This window comes from Hoplias malabaricus, chromosome Y, assembly GCF_029633855.1.
Source record: "Hoplias malabaricus isolate fHopMal1 chromosome Y, fHopMal1.hap1, whole genome shotgun sequence".
NCBI lineage: Eukaryota > Metazoa > Chordata > Actinopteri > Characiformes > Erythrinidae > Hoplias > Hoplias malabaricus.
In genome coordinates, this window is record NC_089820.1 from 74773647 (window position 1) to 74792987 (window position 19341).

General features: G+C 39.5%; 3 protein-coding genes across 4 annotated transcripts in view; 2 read left to right on the forward strand and 1 right to left on the reverse strand.

The window, feature by feature from the left end:
- The window catches only part of LOC136679040 (collagen alpha-5(IV) chain-like), a 25978-nt gene extending 20627 nt beyond the window's left edge, over positions 1–5351 (forward strand). The window contains exons 43-52 of the mRNA XM_066657307.1: positions 103–233; positions 529–601; positions 1203–1277; positions 2068–2193; positions 2305–2400; positions 2845–3054; positions 3484–3661; positions 3853–3967; positions 4603–4775; positions 5079–5351. Of these exons, the coding sequence (XP_066513404.1) occupies positions 103–233; positions 529–601; positions 1203–1277; positions 2068–2193; positions 2305–2400; positions 2845–3054; positions 3484–3661; positions 3853–3967; positions 4603–4775; positions 5079–5166 (1265 nt within the window). The 3' untranslated portion in view covers positions 5167–5351. The remainder of the gene's footprint in view (positions 1–102; positions 234–528; positions 602–1202; positions 1278–2067; positions 2194–2304; positions 2401–2844; positions 3055–3483; positions 3662–3852; positions 3968–4602; positions 4776–5078) is intronic.
- Positions 5352–5795: 444 nt separating this feature from the next.
- Positions 5796–12431, reverse strand: LOC136679043 (pre-mRNA-splicing factor CWC25 homolog). 2 transcript variants are annotated; one of them, XM_066657313.1, is made up of 9 exons: positions 12279–12431; positions 11392–11564; positions 10816–11052; positions 10523–10592; positions 10301–10434; positions 10124–10193; positions 9742–9947; positions 9288–9452; positions 5796–8534 (listed from the first exon to the last, which is right to left on the reverse strand). In XM_066657313.1, the coding sequence occupies exons 1-9, from the start codon at positions 12294–12296 to the stop codon at positions 8420–8422; spliced, it is 1188 nt and encodes a 395-aa protein (XP_066513410.1). In that variant the 5' UTR covers positions 12297–12431; the 3' UTR covers positions 5796–8419. The 2 variants fall into 2 exon arrangements, with proteins under 2 accessions (XP_066513410.1, XP_066513409.1); XM_066657312.1 differs by having other exon boundaries at positions 10295–10434.
- sst2 (somatostatin 2) lies at positions 6313–6953 on the forward strand. Its single transcript, XM_066657324.1, has 2 exons — positions 6313–6450; positions 6777–6953. Exons 1-2 carry the CDS (start codon positions 6313–6315, stop codon positions 6951–6953), a joined length of 315 nt encoding a protein of 104 aa, XP_066513421.1.
- Positions 12432–19341: the final 6910 nt, after the last annotated feature.

Consider the following 19341-nt stretch of genomic DNA (forward strand, 5'->3'; position numbering starts at 1 on the left):
GACATAGACCTACATTTGTAAAAGTTACATTGATACAAGATTATTATAATGTTTTCACTGTACAAATGACCAAGGACAGTGTTATTAACATTTGGCTTACAGGGCCACAGGGCTTCAGAGGTCCATCAGGGCCCTCTCTACCAGGATATAAAGGAGATAAAGGGGACAGGGGGCCGCCAGGCCCACCAGGCTATGTTGGACTGATGGGAGAGGATGGAGTCTATGGGCATCAGGTAAATGATTCTTATAAACATTAGTTATTTCAAACTGTGGTTTCCTGAACCAGGGTTAAGCTTTGGGGCCTTTAATCTTGCATAACACCATAGACACCCAGCCAAGAGTCGAGTTTAGGCTGGAGATTTTAGGTCAGTCAGAGTGGAGGCGTGGGAGATGTAACCGAGAAGTTTGGGAGGGGAACAGACTAAGATTTTTGGCCTTGAGTCAGATTTCAAGTGTGAAAATGCCACTGTGTTACATTGTAAAAATCATAGAACTTAATTTTCATTGTCACTTTGATTCTGTGTCCAGGGAGCTGTAGGTGGAATGGGCAATCCTGGAGTACCAGGGGACCCTGGACTACCTGGAGCTCCAGGCCCACAAGGTGAGCTGCTGTTTTTCCATAATTTATGTAAAACACAATATGATATTTAAAGCTTCTTCTAAGCTCTAGAACACCGATCAAGAGGGTGTTCTAGATCAGTGCATATGAGGGGAATGAAGGAAACATCCTAGAGCAGTGTGACTAAAAAAGGGCATTGTAGAAGAGTATGAATGTGTTAAATATTCTAGAACAATGTTTATAGAAATCATATCCTAGAATAGCTATGAGTGAAGAAAACATTAGAACAGCCCTGTTTTAAAGAATATTCTAAATCAGCAATAGAAGAGATTATTCTAGAACAACTTGAAAATGAAAGACATTCTTACACACAACGACAGACATTGTAGAGCACTGAAAAGAAGAACATTCTAGAAGAGTTTGAACTTGGAAAATATTCTAGAAGAATGCTGGACATTCAATATTAAAGGACATTCAAGATCACTGAATGCTATGGAACATGAATGGAAGAGAAATTTAGGACAGTTTGAGTTTGGAGAACAATCTAGAACAGTAAAGAATGCCAAATTCATTTTACATTTTTAAGAGACATAGGAAGATATTTTGAATAATGTGGAAGATTGTTTATTTTGTCCCATATTAGGTCCAACTGGAGAACCCAATTATAGTCCTGGCCTTAAAGGTGTATCTGGACCACAGGGACCCCCTGGAGCACCAGGTTAACTCTCACAAACATTTACCATCACATTTTGATTTAATAGAGCTTGCTATCATGGGTAGTTTAGCATTATTCAGTGTCAGGAAAATGCATAAATCATACAGCACCAGTCAAAAACACCCCATTACTCGCTGGTGGAATGAGGCTGTTCACTGTATAGAACTGTGCACCAGCCCTTCCTCTGCCCAACCCAAGTAATGGTCATTAAGAAGGTGAGCAGTTCTACAAATTAATTCTTGATGAGGCAACAGCTGTTCACTGAAAACCATTCCAAAGTAATGATCTCATGAAGCTGATTGAGAGAATGATGAGAGTGTGAAAAGCTGTCATCAAAGCAAAAGGCTACTTTGAACAATCTAAAGCATAAAACATGTTTAACCCTTTTTTGTTTACTACATAATTCCATATGTGTTCCTTCATAGTTTTAATATCTTCCATATTCATTTACAATGTAAAAAAATAATAAAAAACAAAGATAAAACATTGAATGAAAGGATGTCCAAATTTTTGACTGGTACTGCACATTAACAATATGTGGAAAATGGTCCAAAACAAAGGAATCCCTCCCTTAGTGGGTGTGTCCAAACATTTGACTGATACTGTATATTTAACAGAAACACAGAAAAGAAACTTTAAACATTAAATTATTTTAATAAGTCGTTTATTCTTTTTTATTGTCTCTACATTCGCCTTTATATCAGCTTTGTTTCTATATACATATATATTTCCTATTTCTTTTTCCTCTGTCTTGCCTTCCATAATATGTGTTTTTGTTTACGGCCTGCTGTAGGTCCACAAGGACCTAGTGTTGCACAGCCGTATGTGCACTTGCCGGGTGACATAGGGCCAGATGGCATTCAAGGAACCCATGGCTTACCTGGATATCCTGGACCACCAGGACCACCAGGACCTCCAGGTGTTGTTTTTTAAAATGACACACGGAACCAGTCAATGCAAATCATATGAAAAATATGAATTTAATTTATATTGTGATGTAATGAATTATGTATTTACATTTTAATTTCAGGTGCCCAAGGCCTTAAGGGCTTTCCTGGGCGGTCTGTTCCAGGGCATCCTGGATTTCCAGGACAGAAAGGAGATAAAGGAACACCTGGGCAGCTGGGTAAAGTCATCACAACAAACTCAGCATTTTGATCAATCTCATAAACATAATTAAAAGATAAAGAGAAGTTAAAAGGGAATCCCATAGGTTATTTTTTTTTACAAACTTTCAAAGACATTAATGCTACTAAAGGAAAAATATTACATGAGTATAAAAAAATTAAGAATTAACTGCTGAAGGCATGAGATAGTGTTATAGATTTTATACATTTTTTATGAATGCAATATACTGTTCCCAAAGATCTAAAATATGGCTCCAGGACTGAAGTGCTAGCCCCTTCCAGCAGGGCATGGATTTAGCCACCTCACGCCACAAGAATTCTGGGTCCTTTCACACTATATAATACATGAAAACCCCTGGTTCCTATCACGACCTCTAAAGTAATCTCAGTGAAATTCCACATTATCTGAATGCTAACTCTCTTTAAATGTTCTCTTTTTTTAGGGCTAGAAGGTTATGTCGGCCCACAGGGTAATAAGGGTCCACCTGGACCTCCTGGAAAAGGAGGTCGAACAGTTCTCACCAGCTTCCTGCTAACTAGACACAGCCAGAGAGCAGAGGTGCCCCCCTGCCCAGAGGGCAGCACCTTCCTCTACTCTGGCTACTCCCTGCTTTTCATTAATGGGAATGAGAGGGCACACGGACAGGACCTAGGTAAAACATACACCATCCACTGATGTTCTGATGTTTTCATACCTGCGCTAATTTTGACCATTTAAATCGGACTCTAGTATGGTATGAGTCATTTGGGCAGGTGTGAATACAGTAAATAAATATGCTCTACTCCAGAACCCAGGACCTTCTTGCTGTATTTACTCTTACATGTAAGCGTAGAGAATGTTCTCACGTTTCACTGTGATAGATTTTGATGAGCTTGGATTATTCCCTGTGTGAAAACAAAGCAAACAATGGGTAAAACCCTCCAAGTTTACAAACCACACATGTTAAAATGTCCTTAGTTTTATTGATTCCACTTCCCTGGAGTTAATTTAAACACAGCTGTCTGAAATGTTGAGCAAACGTAAATGCCGAGGGATGGGTGCTATTGTAATGTTTAGCTCTGAACACACCTTTCCCATTCAGGTTCTCTGGGAAGCTGCCTTCCTCTCTTCTCCACCATGCCCTTCCTTTTCTGTGACCCTGAGAACACCTGCCGATATGCCTCCCGGAATGACTACTCCTACTGGCTGAGCACTGATGAGCCCCTGCCCATGAACATGCATGTGATCAGTGGGGATGTCCTTGCCAAATACATCAGCAGGTGCATTAATATCAAATATATTTTACTGATGCGTTTTTAACATTGACCTGCATAGGTTTAATTCATATAATCAAATCAAATCTATTCACTATAACTCTAGTCACACAGAGCATTGTTGGGTGAAATGTTGAGCTGCTAGTGAGAAATGAGGGACCTTTGAATACAAAATATGACCTGTTTATGTTTGGCAGGTGTGCAGTGTGTGAGAGCTCAGCCAATGCCATTGCCATCCACAGCCAGACAACAGTGATTCCACGCTGCCCTGAAGGCTGGATTTCTCTGTGGACGGGTTACTCTTTTGCTATGGTATGAGTTAAATATAGACAATGAATTTTTTATCAATATAATTACTATAAATTGTTTCTTTAGAGTTAGGATTTAGAATGTGAACCTTACATTGAGTAGTTTTAGTAAGTCTTATATTAGGACTGGCTCTAATTCCCAAAATTCCTTCCATGGTTCACTCCAACATTTCTGATTAAAGTCGAAATATTATGAAAAACTCACTTAAACAGATAACAGAAACTCACAAAACAGATGAGCGCAGAGAACTATGAGCACTGGGTAAAAATGGAGGAGAGAGAGAACTGAGCAAAAACAACTAAATACCAGTGCTTCTGCTCCTCACTGCTGTGCACTCGGGTCAGGGTGAAATGCGAGTGGCTAATTATCATTTAAAGAAACAGGTGCTGAAACGGTCTGATTGAAAAATAGGATAAAATCCTACTGTTGAATACAACCATATAATACACACACACTCACCTGATATATGCCATGGCTGTGGTTTAATGTACAGTTTATGTCAAGAACTCTTTGTGGTGTTTGTAGTCTGTTATCTACAGTGAAGTGGAAGTTACTATGGACCTGCGTTTGAGTTTGCATTCACAGACAACTAATTATGTTCAGTTTAACACTCTCCTCCACTCTCCCCTGGCTTCCAGCAAACTGCTGTTGGAGCGGAAGGTTCTGGTCAGTCTCTGATCTCTCCTGGTTCTTGTCTGGAGCACTTCCGCCAGGTTCCCTTCATCGAGTGTCATGGACGAGGAACCTGTAACTATTACCCAGATTCCTACAGCTACTGGCTGGCCGTCCTGGAGGAAAGACTCATGTTTAGGTCAGTTCATATTCACAGCTGCTGCAGGTCATGCAACAATAACTTCCACAGTGTAGACCGCAGTACTGTAAACCAGACACCAGAATATTTTAGTAATGTGATTCCTAATCATGGGTGAGTAATATTTCATGTTACAACAGTTTTCTGAAACAATTTACAATCATCTATAGCTTTGTTCACATTTTTTGCAGCTTGCTACCAATTCCTACTAAATTAGACCTATGAAGGAAGCACCAGCATGAGCATAAAAATCGGTGGTAATGTGTATGGCATTTGTGTACGTCTGTTTGTCTTTTCTTACAGTAAGCCTTTGCCACAGACAGTGAAAGGTCCCGCGATGACGAGTGTGATCAGTCGCTGCCGTGTCTGCAAGAAAATACTGCTCGCTTAAAAACCAGCCAATAAGCTGCCCAGATATTTATAGATCTATTAAATACATTGAATTGCATTAGCTTTAAGGACATGACATTCAGAGATTAAATGATTTTGTAAATTCTGTCGTGAAAAGTTAAAGAAGTTTGCACATTTTCAATTTGATTAAACGTCTTTCTGTTTCCCATGTCTTTATCACATGTTTTAAATGGTCAAAATAAAGTCTTTGAGGTTTTTTTGTTCACATGGGCATATGTTTATTTATTGGTTCTATTCTGATGGTCTCCCATATGACAATTTTAAGCACATGCAGGTGTAGAACTTGTCGTCTAAGTCATGGTTATGCCCTTATACTATAACACACACCTAGTCTTTACAGTATCACCATTCTCCAACAAAACATCTAGTCTGTTAAGAGGTACGTTTGATTCTGGGCATCGTTATAATCTACTAATCCTGCAGGTAATTATATAAAGCTTAAATAAATAAATCTTATTCTTATGATAGTGATAAATGATCATTTCCATGTAAAGAATAATTGTATTATTTAAGGGAATTGTAAAGTGAAATTGTCGCTCTAACAAAAGGTACAGAACTTGAGGGTGATTAAATAAAGTAAGTTTTATTTCAAATCTATACAGACATCTTACTAATTGCACATCATATTTTGTTAGTGGCAGTAGAAAGAGTAAAAGGAGTTACATTAAAAAGATAACAACCAAGATATAAAATCCAAATTACAACAGGACGTATACGGACACGATCAACCGCCAGGAGACTATACTCATGTTGACTTTATGAGCTGGTAAGGTCAGAGTAGAGGTCACTGTGACAATACAGAAATGCAACAGACTGCCATTAGCGGTTTATTAGGGTATGCCGCACAATTTGTTCATGCTGTGGAGAAAAAGCCATAAGCTCTGCTTTAGGAGCTCTCTGAAAATGTGAAAAAGAGGCTGACGATGGAAACATGATGGAAGCTTTAAGTGGTAACCCAGCGGAGACTTGATGAGCTGTTGTAAAACCTCTCCAGGCGTAAGTGATTTCATTTACTCTGCAGTATAAATGCGAGGCCTGGAAGCTGGATGCAGAAGAGGAACAGCACCCCTGGGGCAGCACCAAGTTTCAGATCTCCAGCAGCTCTTCGCTTAAGACAGAAAAGAAAATGCCCTCCTCAGCTCTCCGCCTCTCCCTCTCTCTCATGTGCCTGCTCGTGGCCGTGGGCGTCATCTCATGCGGTCGGCCTCACATGCTTCTGAATCCTGCTCTGGAAGGGTCTCGTGGGGGTCCAGCTGGAGAAGAGGTAAGAGCCGAAAGCCAGAAATTCTCATCTCACAGATGTAGTGCCAAGTTTGGAGGGTTCCAGCTTTAACACAACACTGAACTTGTTAACATACTGCTGAGTTAGATCAGGAGCTGCAAAATCTGCAAGCTGATGGACTAAGGGCCTGGTTATGAATGGACATTCTTGAATAGTCTTTCATCTAGGGCATCGAAGTAAAAAGATATTATAAGAAACATACACTCAAATAAAATGTTGAGGCTGTTCTAGGGCTGAATGACATGGGATGACCAGGCCTTTAAGTTCTTCTGGAAGACTTACTGCTCTTTCTTGTTTTGAATGTGCAGATAGCAGAGAGACTGAGTCTCCCTGAACTGCAGTGGATGCTGAGTAACTCAGAGCTGGGTCCAGTGCAGGTGGGCGAGTCTCAGAGCAGGATGGAGCTGGTACGGAGGGACAACCCGGTCACAGCCAAACCGGTCAACTGCATGAACTACTTCTGGAAGTCCAGGACAGCTTGCTGAACACAGCCTGAGCTCGGAGGGCTTTTCTCTGTCCACATGCTGCCCATCACTCTCCCTTTCCCCCTCTCTACCCTTCAGCTCCTGAGACGCTGCACTGCTGAGCCTCTGTAATTGTCGTAATTGTAGCAATTGTAGGACGTTCCTCGGTCTCAGTGTTGTTCTGAAGCACAAACTGCTTGAAATAAACTGATTACAGCATCAGAAAATTGCTCTGTGTTCTTGTGTTCCAAATCCTGTGAGATCTAAGATATGATTGTGAATCATGAGAGAAAAACATTCATTAGCTGGTCATTTTATCAGTTACAGCTTCTACTGTATTTGTATTTAGTATGAACACAACTCATAGCACTTTGAACTCATCAAAATACAAATAATTATACACTGAATTCATAGAGAGGAAAACACATTAAAATTCAAAATGGAAACAGCTTATAAAAAAACAACAACAAGCAATGCATAAGTTGGTCGCCCCTAGTCTTGTTGCATTTATTACAAACAATAAATGAATAATTAAACAAAACTATTTTATTTTATGAATTCAACATATTGGACATTTTCAAAGGATTTTAAAGAAAATATGTATCCATTAATTCATTCATACTCTGGAACTGCAGTTGGTCCAGAGCCTATTCTGAATCATTGGGCACAAGGCAGGAACACACCCTAGACACAGGGGCTCACACACTCACCCAGTCACTCGAGGCGTGGACCCTGGAGTTGTGTGCTATCATCAAAAGAAACAGCATATTTGACATTTCCCCAGTGACTGAGTTGTGCGCTGTCCAGGGTGTGTTCCTGTTTTCCACCCAGCGATTCCAGGATCAGATCCGGATCAACTGGTTACAAAAGATGAATGAATAAATGATTTATTTCCAACATGTTAAAAATCAGCCTAAAAACAGAAACTGTGCACTAAAATGCCATATTCATGTTTGCCCCTGTAGATGTTTTAACTTATTTTCACTTACACACTCAAAAAAATAAAAGAAATCATGTAATCTGTCCAGGGGATTTTAAACATTTGCATACAACTACACATGGTACTGCTCAGTAAGTCAATGGGCACATTATACACATGATTTATTACAATTTAAATGTCAGGATCACTGCTGGTGCATATGCGATTGTTTTCTGCCAGAGAACACAATGAGGTCCCTCAGAACAAAGGATTTATTAATAGTCTACCTTCATATACTATCAATATGTATAACTGACTATTAATGAAGTCATAAACACCTTAAAAATAGTTTATAAGGCGTTATTACACAAATAAAAAGGTCACAATGAGCCAGCGGTTCTATCTACTGAATATAAGATGATGCAGATGGGCTGAGAAGAGGGATCAGTAACCAGTTAGGGGGCTTGACACTTCTTCAAAACAAATCTGAAGCTGTTTATAACATTAAAAATAACCCTTTTTTAGAGCAGTCTTGATTGGAACGTCAGCTTTCCATCTGCCGCTGTCCTCATCTTCTCATGAAGTTCTTCTCCAGTGATGCAGAGGTCCTCTGGATGGAGTGAATGTTCCTTTTCACCCTGTCCTCCACTGAGGAAGTGGCAGCACTCTCTAGCTTCATGTTGCTGTATTGAGAAAGGTGGTAAAGGGAGGTTTTAAAAAGGCAGTAAATAAATCATTTCAATTCTCTTTCCACTTATATTCTCATGAGTGTATAAATATTTACATAAACCAATTTATATAAGTCAGATATAAACAAAGTGCCCAAATCTAATTTAAACCACTTGCACATTACCGATAAGAATGTGTGTATTCTACATTTTTCAAAACTATATACACAAATATCATACTCCCAAAGCCAAATATTACACTCAAAACCGTGAGTGAAGATTATCATCAGGTGAGAAATGTAGTATTGTGGTGTTCTGGCTGCTGATGGACCCCCAGATGAACAGAGCCCACCAGAGCAAGAGTGTGTGTTCTGTTCATATGAGCAGAAAAGATGAGAAGCCCTCCCCATCATGTGCTGCTTTTATTTTAAATTGTAGCCAGTTAGAAGGACTGGGGCCCCCTCCAGGGTGTATTCTCGCCTTGCACCCAATAATTCCAGGTAGGCTCTGAACCCACCATGACCCTGAACTGGATAAGCGGTTGCAGATAATGAATAATGTAGCCAGTTAATAATACACAATAAAGTCCTGGAAAAACTGGATGATTGACATGATTTTTTTATACATTGGTTGTGTTCACGTATAAACAACTTTGTTTTAAATTTTGGGGCGTCTCAATCTCAAAGAACCTGTCAATGTGGGACAGCAGGGGAAAAGTTAGAAAACTTCTAGTCATTAAAGAAAACCAATAAAATAAATTAAACTCACTGTAGGAAGCTGGCATGGCGGTTGTGTTTGGCGTCATCCCGAGCTTTGTCCTGTTCATCTTGTCGTTTGTATCTCTGCACATTGCTCTCTCGCTCCTTCTCCCTTTCATTAGCAAAGCCCATCATCTCTTGCCGCTTCTTCTCCAGCTCTTCAGCTGAGAGACGTCTGAGACCGAAGTGCACACAGCAAATGTTAACATAAGACAGCTGATGTTGACACTGTTTATAAATCATTCTTCTTAAACATTAAATGCATAGAAAAATAATGACAATTACCAAAACCTTTGTTAACACTATTTTCTGTACAGTGCAACTCAGCAGTCCCTGAATTAACCCGTTAATGCCCCTTAGACCAGGCCTCCCCAACATGGGAAATGCAATGATTCAAATAGTCTTAGTACAGAATTTCAGACACATCCAGGCACAGTGCACAGTGAGAGGATACAGAGACTCACTTGCTGTAGTTGGCAGGCTGGGGCCTGTGGTAGCGCTCTCGATGTCTTGGAGGGCTGCTGGAGGCTTTGTTTTTGGACCTGTTGTCTGAATCATGGGAGGAATAGTTGTTCTTGTCTTCTCTGTGACGCAGAGGAGAGCGACTCCTGTCTCTGCGATGATCTGTGTGGTTGGACTCTGATGACTGGTGAGATTTACTCCCTGGTAACTGCAACAAATGAAATAAATCAACATTTATTCATTATACAGTCAAACGCAAAGAGAATATGAGTTCTAAGTAAAAAAGCCTGTTGTTAGACATCAGTTCCATATGAATATTAGTGCCTACACACACACACACACACACACACACACACACACACACACCTACACACACCTACACACCTGGAGTCCATAGCCAGATTTGTGACGTGAATGAGAATTTGTGACCACTCCGTTTTCTTCCTTAGGTCGGCTGAAACAACACAACATTGATGTCAGTAAGGTATTAAATGTCTGCCTGGTAAGAAATACATGTTTTGAGACTAAAAAAGGAGAGTGTGATTCTGTCTCTACCCGTGCCTCCTATCGTCCTCATCCGAGCTGGAACTCCTCCGTTTGTGCTTCTTGTCTTTCTTCCTTTCCTTCTCCTCCCTCTTCTCCTTCTTGTCCTTTTTCCTCTTCTTCTTCTTCTCCTTTTCAAGATTTTGACGCAGCTGTGAAGCAAAGCAGTTCATTAATATCAATTATGCATTACTCAGGGTTTTAATCACCTGCAGTAAACAGTGCTTTTGCGTGTCTCACCATCTTTTTGATTTCTTTCATCTTTACTGGATTTGTGAGCACACTTCTCTTTTTGTCTTCTTCTCGTTTACTGAAAAAGAGAGAGAAAGAGTTGCTTATTTTCTGCAAATGATCACAAACATTTGTATGTTTGCAGATTATTATGCAGCTGAACATAAAATATATTACAGCAAAATTAGTCCAGTTTTAAAAACCTGACACTGTTTCTGGGAAAAAAAATGTTGCTCTGGTCTCTAATGTGTGTCCATGAACAAACATAAACAAAAAAGTAGTGAAAATGCCCGGAAACTGACCGGATCTCAAAGAGCGGATCTTCCCTGATCTTTGCAGCCATGTCCAGGCTGGAGACAGAAGAGCTGGGGTTGAAGATGGAGCCAGGCAGAAGTCCAGTCTCAGCAGAGGGGCCACTCTCTGGCTCCTCATACTGCTGCATAATCTGTTTATCGACTGGGCGCCCCATGAGGTACTCCTCGCGAGAGATTTGTCCAGCAGGACCCTGGTACATCCAGTCCAAACGCTCATCTTTCTTTCTGAAACAGCAAAACAGAAAGCTTGAAAATCTCAAACAGACAGCCCATGGACAGAGAAGTGTGAAGCATCTTGTAAGTGTTAGGATGACAGGGTGATAATTAATTATTAAAATAACTTATTGCTCCATTTATTTCCCTTAAAAATATATTTCCCCTCCTTCTGTAAAACACATTTTAAAGAGGTGAAATTTTTGCTCCAACAGCATGTAATATGACTCTTAAACAACTACTTTGTTTACTCTCACATTTCTGCAGATGTCATATAAGTAAATTATGTTTAAACATAATGCTACAAACATGTTTAAACATGACACAGTAAATAAACTAGGTCCCACACACTTTAAAGCCCCTGTCTCCTCAGCAAATCGGGTGATTTCTTCTCGAGCTCGTTCTTCTTTCAGCTCCTTCTGTAGCTCCTCAATCTTCTTCCTCTCAGCTTCATGTTTCTGCTCTGCTTTCCACACTCGCTCGATGTTTTTCAGAGTTTGTGGATGCCAGCTTTTCTTCAAGTTCTGATTGAACAAAAGAAGACAACACCAATGAACGTCCAAACTACAGCCATGAGCAGACATTTTGCAAAAACAGTCAACAGAGCAATAACCTAAACAAATCAAGTCAAGTCAAAGTGATAAGATTATCATGTAATTATCATATGATGTCTTCCAGTGATGTCACAGCCATCTGTAACAAGAATACAGGCCTGAGTTAGCTGACATTTCCACTGTCTGTCAGAGTGCTGGACAGTACAATGATGCTGAAAAGCAGTTTGAGAAGACGTGGAGTGTGGTATTTATTTATTTATAATTTTTTTCGAGGAAGCATATGTTTCTCTTGGTTGCATTGTATGACTGATGATGGCTTGCTGATGATGGATGAAGTGGAAAAGATGATATATAATTATTCAGTCTGTATCTGTGTCAGAGAAAGAGAGAGCGAGCTATAGACAGATACAGTGACAGACACATTCTGTTTTAATAATTAATGTATTTGACGTTAAATGTGTGTCGGTATATTGTAACGAGAAGTGACGTAAGGTGATGTTATAACAATATGTAAATGTGTCAATATTTATCCAGTTGAACATTATTTCACATTCTTGTGGCTTATTAGAAGTATAAAAGTTTTCATCGAATACATGACCTCCACTCTTTACACAGTTCTGAAACAAATTGAGAAATGTCCTTACAGCAGCGATCAAACATAAAAGGTGTTATTTTAGCACTCACCAGATCCCCGCCTCCCATAGCGACCAGGGCTGGATACAACTATCACTTCCAGACAAACAAAAGAGCTGTAATTTAGCTCAAGTAAAGAAAGAAATATGAGAATAAAGATTTGATCTTTTTAGACTCTCTTTTACGCGGCCGCCATCTTTGTTGTGGAAGTGAGAGCACACTGACGTCACTCTGATATCGCACCACAATCTGCGCCCGGCGGACCCCGCCTTTGGTATCCGAAGCGTTTGCCTAATTTAAAATCATACCATGAAGATTTTTTAGAATACTACTTAATTCATACACAAGAAAAAAATTACTTGGTTGGTGTGTGTGTATTTGACCGAATGGAAAATATTAACCCAAATGAGATTCATGTTTAAATAAAGCCCAATAAAGAATAGGTTCAGAAACAGAAAGGATAGGAGGAAGTCACAAAATTATATATTTTGGTTATTCTTTGATTACTGAAGCTTTAGATAGACTTCCATAGCATGCTAAATGCTATATGCTGCATTATTGGGAAACCCAGCTTCATTCATCTCAATAAAGAATTAAAGAGTTAAGTATTGACAGCTGACTGATTTTTTTCAGTTGCATTCAGTATGAAATATGTTATTGAGGGGTTTTACAGTCAAAATAATGTGGCATATTTCCCCTGGTCAGTATAGTAAAATTATTCTGGGTCCAGTCTGGCCCTTATCCACCTTTGTCTTCACTACCCCCACTTGCTGCATGTCACCAGAATTCACCTTTGTGACACACTTGCTTGGATGGATCATATCTGTAAATTAACTTTGTGAACCTCAGAAAGAGGCATAGATATGAGTTAATAAAATGGTCTAGCATGAGGTCATTGCAGCTCAATGGCCAGTGCACTGTTCACTTTCCTCTGTTTGGCCCAGGTCCAGCTCTGCTGTTGTAAACGTTGAAGACTTTATTGGGCTGAAATGTCAACAGTGAAGCCTTAGGAACACATAAATGTGGGTTATTTACTCAGAATCCTAACAACCCACCGAGTCTGGAAATGGATATGTGACGTGATTTACTCTCTTTCTCTCTGTTTATTTACTAAATGATTTGAAAGCTTGCTCTTCTCTTCGTTCTGCATCATCGCACATTGGTGGTATTAAAAAAGAATTCCACCATTTTTAAAAATTCTGTGTCAATAAATGGTTACAATTGTAAACAAAATCTTTCAGAGTGGTATGATGTGAAATTTTTTTCTTATAAATTATGGGTTTTGACTTATTATAAAAGATACAGTATATGTCCAAAAGTTTATAGACCAACCATACACATGCAGTTATCATCTCCTTAGAAATAGAAAATAAAATGAGATGCCCTGGGGCAGCTGCACACGAGCCTTGAAGCTCAACATGTTCAATGACAAGTGTCCACTACAAGAGCATAATGCCTCCTAGTATTGGGATGCAGAGCATTCAAACTGTTGTCTGGAGTGAGGAGCTCTATCCAATGGGATAAGGCTGGAGTGGTATTTTTTCCTTGAGTGCTCTAGAACTGACCTCTCTAATTCTTTATGTCTAAATGGCATCAAATCCTCACAGCAATGTTCCAACATCTAGTATAAAGCATTTCCTGAATAAAAGAAAAGGAACAGACTTTCTATGAATAACCTTCATTTCAGAGAACATGTTTGATGAATGTCTAAAACTTTTGGCCACATAATGTGTGGTAACAAATTCTGTTTACTCTCTAAGAAAGAGCATGTTCCATTAAATAATTAACTGTAATTGACTTAATGAACACTGTATGGGCCTGCTTTGTTTGACGACTCAATGTGTAACTGAGCGTGTAAACAAAGCCACGCTCCACTGTTCCTTTGACATATTAATGACGAATAAAGCAGTTCTGAGAAAATAAGACTCATCCTCATTACTCTGGGCTCTGTGTGACGTCAAGGTGGGCTTAAAAGACCACCCAAACCTTCAGGATTGGAAATGTGAGGAACAGTTTCTTCTTTGGCTGAGAACTGTAGAATAACTGAAGACCGAATGATGCTGTTCCACTGCACCATTATGGGCTTGATCCTAATGCTCCACTTTACTTTGGGACACACAGCACCACTGCCAGTGGAAGACTCGGACATAATATACACCGCTACAGACAGAAAACAAGTAGGTCTTTAGAAACTTGACTCAAATGGCATGGCTATAACTTTTGCACTAGATTTACTGACTGTATTTGTTCCTGGTATGTTCCCTGATTTTAATGTTGTGGTTGATCTGTGTATAATAAAGGTATATGGACAGATGCTGAAGTAACTAAAAAGACTAAAAGAATGAATAACTTTTCATTTTTAATCTGCTTTATTGTTATTTGCTAATGGCTCCAGTTGCCTTTAGTGTTTCAGGCTCAGAGACCATCTAAAATGACCAGAAGAATAACTGCAATTACGACTATTGTTTCCTTAAGAAGGCTAATGACATATCCAGGGTTATCTGATAAGAAATTTATGTCTGAAAGTTTGTAGACATTATAATTAGTGAATTCTGCATACAAATTAAGTAATTACTATATTAATAGCAATGATCCCTTTTGATTTCCAGGATCTTGACAGCTACAGTGTTCCAGATTTCGTCATGTGGCTCCTGGACTCCAGGCCAGATGAACTGGAAGAGGCAACACCCCTCACAGAAGCTGCCTCTGATGAGAGAGGAGTAGAGAAACGACAAGAAGAAAAGGATCATGGTGCAGAAATTAAAACAGAGGAAAAGAAGCGCAAACCTGGCTGTAAATTTTACTACTGGAAATCATGGACAGCCTGCTGATCCCTTTCTGAACCTGATCACAGCTACAGCAAAATGTTTCTCTGTATGATGCCTTTCTTCTTTCATATCCTATCATATGTCTAGAAGTTTATAAACACCCCTTAAAATTAGAGAAATTAAGATACTGTAAACACAGTTTGTACAATCCAGGCAGCTGTGGCCTGAAGTTTAGGGAAGACTTGGGACCAGAAGGACGTTGGTTCAATTCCCTTGACCAGCTGGAATTTGGGGGTGGAGGGAGTGAAAGAACAGCAGTGTCTCTTCTCTCAACATCCATGTCATCCATGGTCTCAGAGCAGAATGCCATCAAATCCTCAATAAAAGATTACAATATCTAATATCAAGCGTAGTGTCTCTGTGACAGAGTGGGGACAAAATACTTGTTAACACCCTTTATCAAGAGAAACCTGGACTGGCAGGTGTCCATAAACTTTAGGTTATATAGTGCATAAACTCTGTCGACAAACTTTTTATTTGATGTAATTAATTTATTTGAAACTGCTGTCACTTAACTGTCTCTTTTTTTTTCTTTGTTTTGTGGTGGATGTTTAGCAATCCTGTTTTTTTTTTTTTTTTATAAAGCAATAATTGACCATATTTATTAAATGAGTTTAGTGACTCTTGTTTTGGAGAGTGAGTTGTTTGACTGCATGGAATAAAGCACGTAAAACCCAGCATTGTGTGTTCAGTGACATTTTATCAACTACTAAGATCATTCCAAGATTCCAAGAAAGCAGCAAGGGTAAGCAAGTTGTGAAAGATGTCTCACCAAAAGAATCCCACCTCCCAAAAGAAGCCTTCCACTTCATTCCATCTTCCTACCAAATATATCGATGTGCACTGCCTGAATACAGCTGGAGGAATCCATAAGAGAGAAGGTGCCGAAAGGATATATTTGTAAATCATCTGATTCAAAGCCAGTGTAGACTGACATTGCGTAAACTTGCTCATAACTGCAACGCAGACATCTCTGAATACATGCCCACACAGATTATATACAATAAAAACATTGCTAGTATCCTAACTATAGTTTGCAACTACAGCTCAGCCCAACATCTGGTTCATCTTCATGTATTTTCTAAAGGCAAATGCACAGAATGAAGCCTATTCAATGTGTTCAACTGGGAATATAATCAGATCTTAAATTCAGTTGTATTTATACAGGCATTTACATGACAACAGGTGTTACATGAGTTCAGAGCCCATCCGGAATCATTGGGCTCAAGGCAGGATCACACCCTGGACATCACTGGGCATCACACTCACACCTGTGGAGAATTTCACACAGCCAATCCACCAACATGTGTTTTGCGACTGTGGGTTAAATATGAGATGAGGAAACCCAGGCAGACACAGGGAGAAAATGCCGAACTCCTGATAAAGTGTGGCCCACGTTGGGGATTGATCCCACAACCCCAGAACCCTGGAACTCTGTGGTTACCTGTTATGACCCTGTGTAATCTGTATTCAGAAAGACCTCAATCAGATGGAAATTCAGAAGAAAAAATGTTAAAGTAGCTGATAGTAACTTTTATATCAATAAACAGCAAACACTTTTATCAAATTTAATGTTTAATTAATGAATTTATTTCTATGCACAAGTAAATCATATTTTAGACCTTGATTGAACAAGTTTATGCTCCATAGAGTGGGCTCCTTAAAGGAGTGGCCCTGTTTAAAAATACCTTTAACAGAATATAAAGTAGGTGACAGTATATTGACTGTTATGTATGTACGTATGTACAGTATTGTGCAGAAATCTTAGGCACCTAAGATAATTATATATATTTAAACTAATGCCTTCTCTGTAAGCATTGTATAAAGTTATATATAATTACAGTAAATATAATATAATACGGACTGCCACAAAGAGAGCTTTAGAAAAAGTTAAACCAACACATTCACACACGGAATATCACACTTACTGGAATAATGTTATTTGGTTTATTCTAATGTTGGGCATTATTTTTGTTTCTTTATTTGTTTTAGCAAATAAACATTTACTGCTCGGATAAATAGCTTTTTAAATCTCATAATCTCTCGTGCCTAAAACCTTTGCACAGTACTGTATAATGACAAAAAATCGAGTAGCATCTCTCTATCTCCGCCCACTGGGCAGGCGTCCAAGGCTGATGCGGTCGAGTGGAAGACCGAATCCAGTCCTCGGGAATTCAGATGTTTTGGAAAGTTTAGTTCTGATGGGGTGGTCCGAGGGGGTTTTCTGTGTGGTGGGTGAGCGGAGAGTTGGCTCCTGCTGGCTGTGGTTCTTTTTGGCCTGTTCAGAGCTGCTCTGTCCAACTCTGGCTGGTGTGAAGGAGCCGGTCTGAATGGCTGTTACCTGCTCAACTGAAGCTGCTGCCGGTCGTCTTTTCTGAGACGGTTTGATCCGCCTGTGAGGGGAGGAATTTAAGTTAGTTGTTAATCATACTGTCGGTTTTGGAACAAAGCCCCGTATCTCCATTTTTGGTCAAGTTTTCCCATTTCTAATAAAAATCTAAATACAACAGATGTTTTTTTTACACTTGGTCAGAGTTTGATGATGAATGACCAACGGAAACTGTACAGAATTGCTGGGAATAATTTTTTAATATTGACTTTTATTATAATGAGGAGTGTTTATTTTTTTCATATAGAAAATGACTCTTTTGGACGTAATGGCCTTGAAGTTTTGGTCAAAAAGGACTACCACTAAACAGTGGTCAATATAGAAATTCTTCTGGGAAATTCAGGAACGAATTCCCTTTCAAGACTCACAATCTCACAAGCAATAGATAGATAGATAGAAAGAGAGAGAGAGTCCTCTATTTTGGATCAGCAGTTTCACATCTGAAGGGTGCTACTATAGCAACAGTGGCGAAAATGTGGAGTTTGCAGAGAAGAGCTTTTTCAGCTCTACTTTTACTTTTATTCTCACTTGTGTAGCAATTTTTAATCTGCACAGAAAAGGTTCTATAATATCTCCTGTTTTGAAACCGTGACAATCAGTGCTTCCTCTATGTTGGCTTAGATAGAGACCATGCAGGGCCCATCAGAGGTCAAAGCTGCAGCCCTATTGTTCAGGGACAGGTTTACATGTCAAGAATCGCCAAACTGTACTGGATGCAAAATCATTTCACTGCAATTATTGTACTTTCATGGCAAATTTAAATGAGAAATATCAACTAGATTTAAGTAGACTGTATTTGCCATATCAAATTTGTTTGCAATGTAGTACCTTTCACGGTCCCTTTTTGGTTTGAGAGGGGTGACAGAGAGGGGATCCATAGGGGTCCTGGCCCCAGGAAAGACCCTTTGTTTCTTCTGGACCTGCTGGACTTTAGTGTCACTCGGTGCATCACCATATCTCTCCGCACTGATGTTGGTCAGAAGAGCTGCACTGACCGGAGGAGCTAGTATACTCTGAGAAAACATAGCGATAGAGAGGAGGAGATTATTAGGGATAAAAATGGAGTATTGTGAATGTCTTACTGACACTGACACTTCGACTGGAAGAAACTAAATAAAAACATCACTAGGAGTATTCTGCTGCTGATAGTAGTCAGCTAATAAACTTCCAGTTCCACATTAAATGGTGAAGCAGTTACAGTTATTGCAAAATTTAAGGTGGAACTGGAAAGTTAGTATAAAAAATGTGAATAAAAATCTAAATTCAGCTTCATTTCACAGAAGAGTGAGGAGTGGGTGATAATATATGATTGTGGAACTTTTCTGAATGCAAATAATGCTCTAAACTTAATTAAAGACCAGCAGCTCCTCTGATATCACTGCAGCCTTCAGAGCATTGCTAGTCATCTGGGAATGAAACGCTGCTCTTTTTTTTATTATTGTTCTGATGATGTGTTCTGTTGGGAAATATTTTAACTAAGACACCCTGTAACTTGAAAACAAGGAGTGGTGTAAGGGTAAAAATAAGAAATGTTACTGGTCCCAAATCACTCCAAATGTATTGGATGGAGCTCCATCACTCTTGCTACACACCCCAGTGCTTGGTGGCTCTATTCCCATCGTGTGCAGTTGCTTCACAGCAGATTAGCAGATTGCTGAACTATCTCTGAGCCTGTTTTAGAGCAGAAGGCCATCAGCCATGTCTGGACTGTTCTGAAATTCATTAGAGATACCTGACTAGATCTCACAGATCTCCAATTATCAGTGACTCTGTTATAACTCAGCAGGTTTCTCATTATGCCCCCTCCCGGGCGTATTCCTGCCTTGTGCCCAATGATTCCAGGTAGGCTCTGGACCAACCGTGACCCTGAATGTCTATGGATAAGTGGTTACAGATA

What these genes read in the sequence shown, in the direction of transcription:
- LOC136679043 (XM_066657312.1), bottom strand. An exon ending in AATCTGGCTATGGACTCCAG is followed by an intron (nt 9,948 to 10,123) that starts GTGTGTAGGTGT and finishes CATTTGTTGCAG; the next exon opens with TTACCAGGGAGTAAATCTCA. An exon ending in CGCCATGCCAGCTTCCTACA is followed by an intron (nt 8,535 to 9,287) that starts GTGAGTTTAATT and finishes TTCTCAATACAG; the next exon opens with CAACATGAAGCTAGAGAGTG.
- sst2 (XM_066657324.1), top strand. Translation starts at nt 6,313, where the DNA reads ATGCCCTCCTCAGCTCTCCGCCTCTCCCTCTCTCTCATGTGCCTGCTC. An exon ending in GGGGTCCAGCTGGAGAAGAG is followed by an intron (nt 6,451 to 6,776) that starts GTAAGAGCCGAA and finishes TTGAATGTGCAG; the next exon opens with ATAGCAGAGAGACTGAGTCT.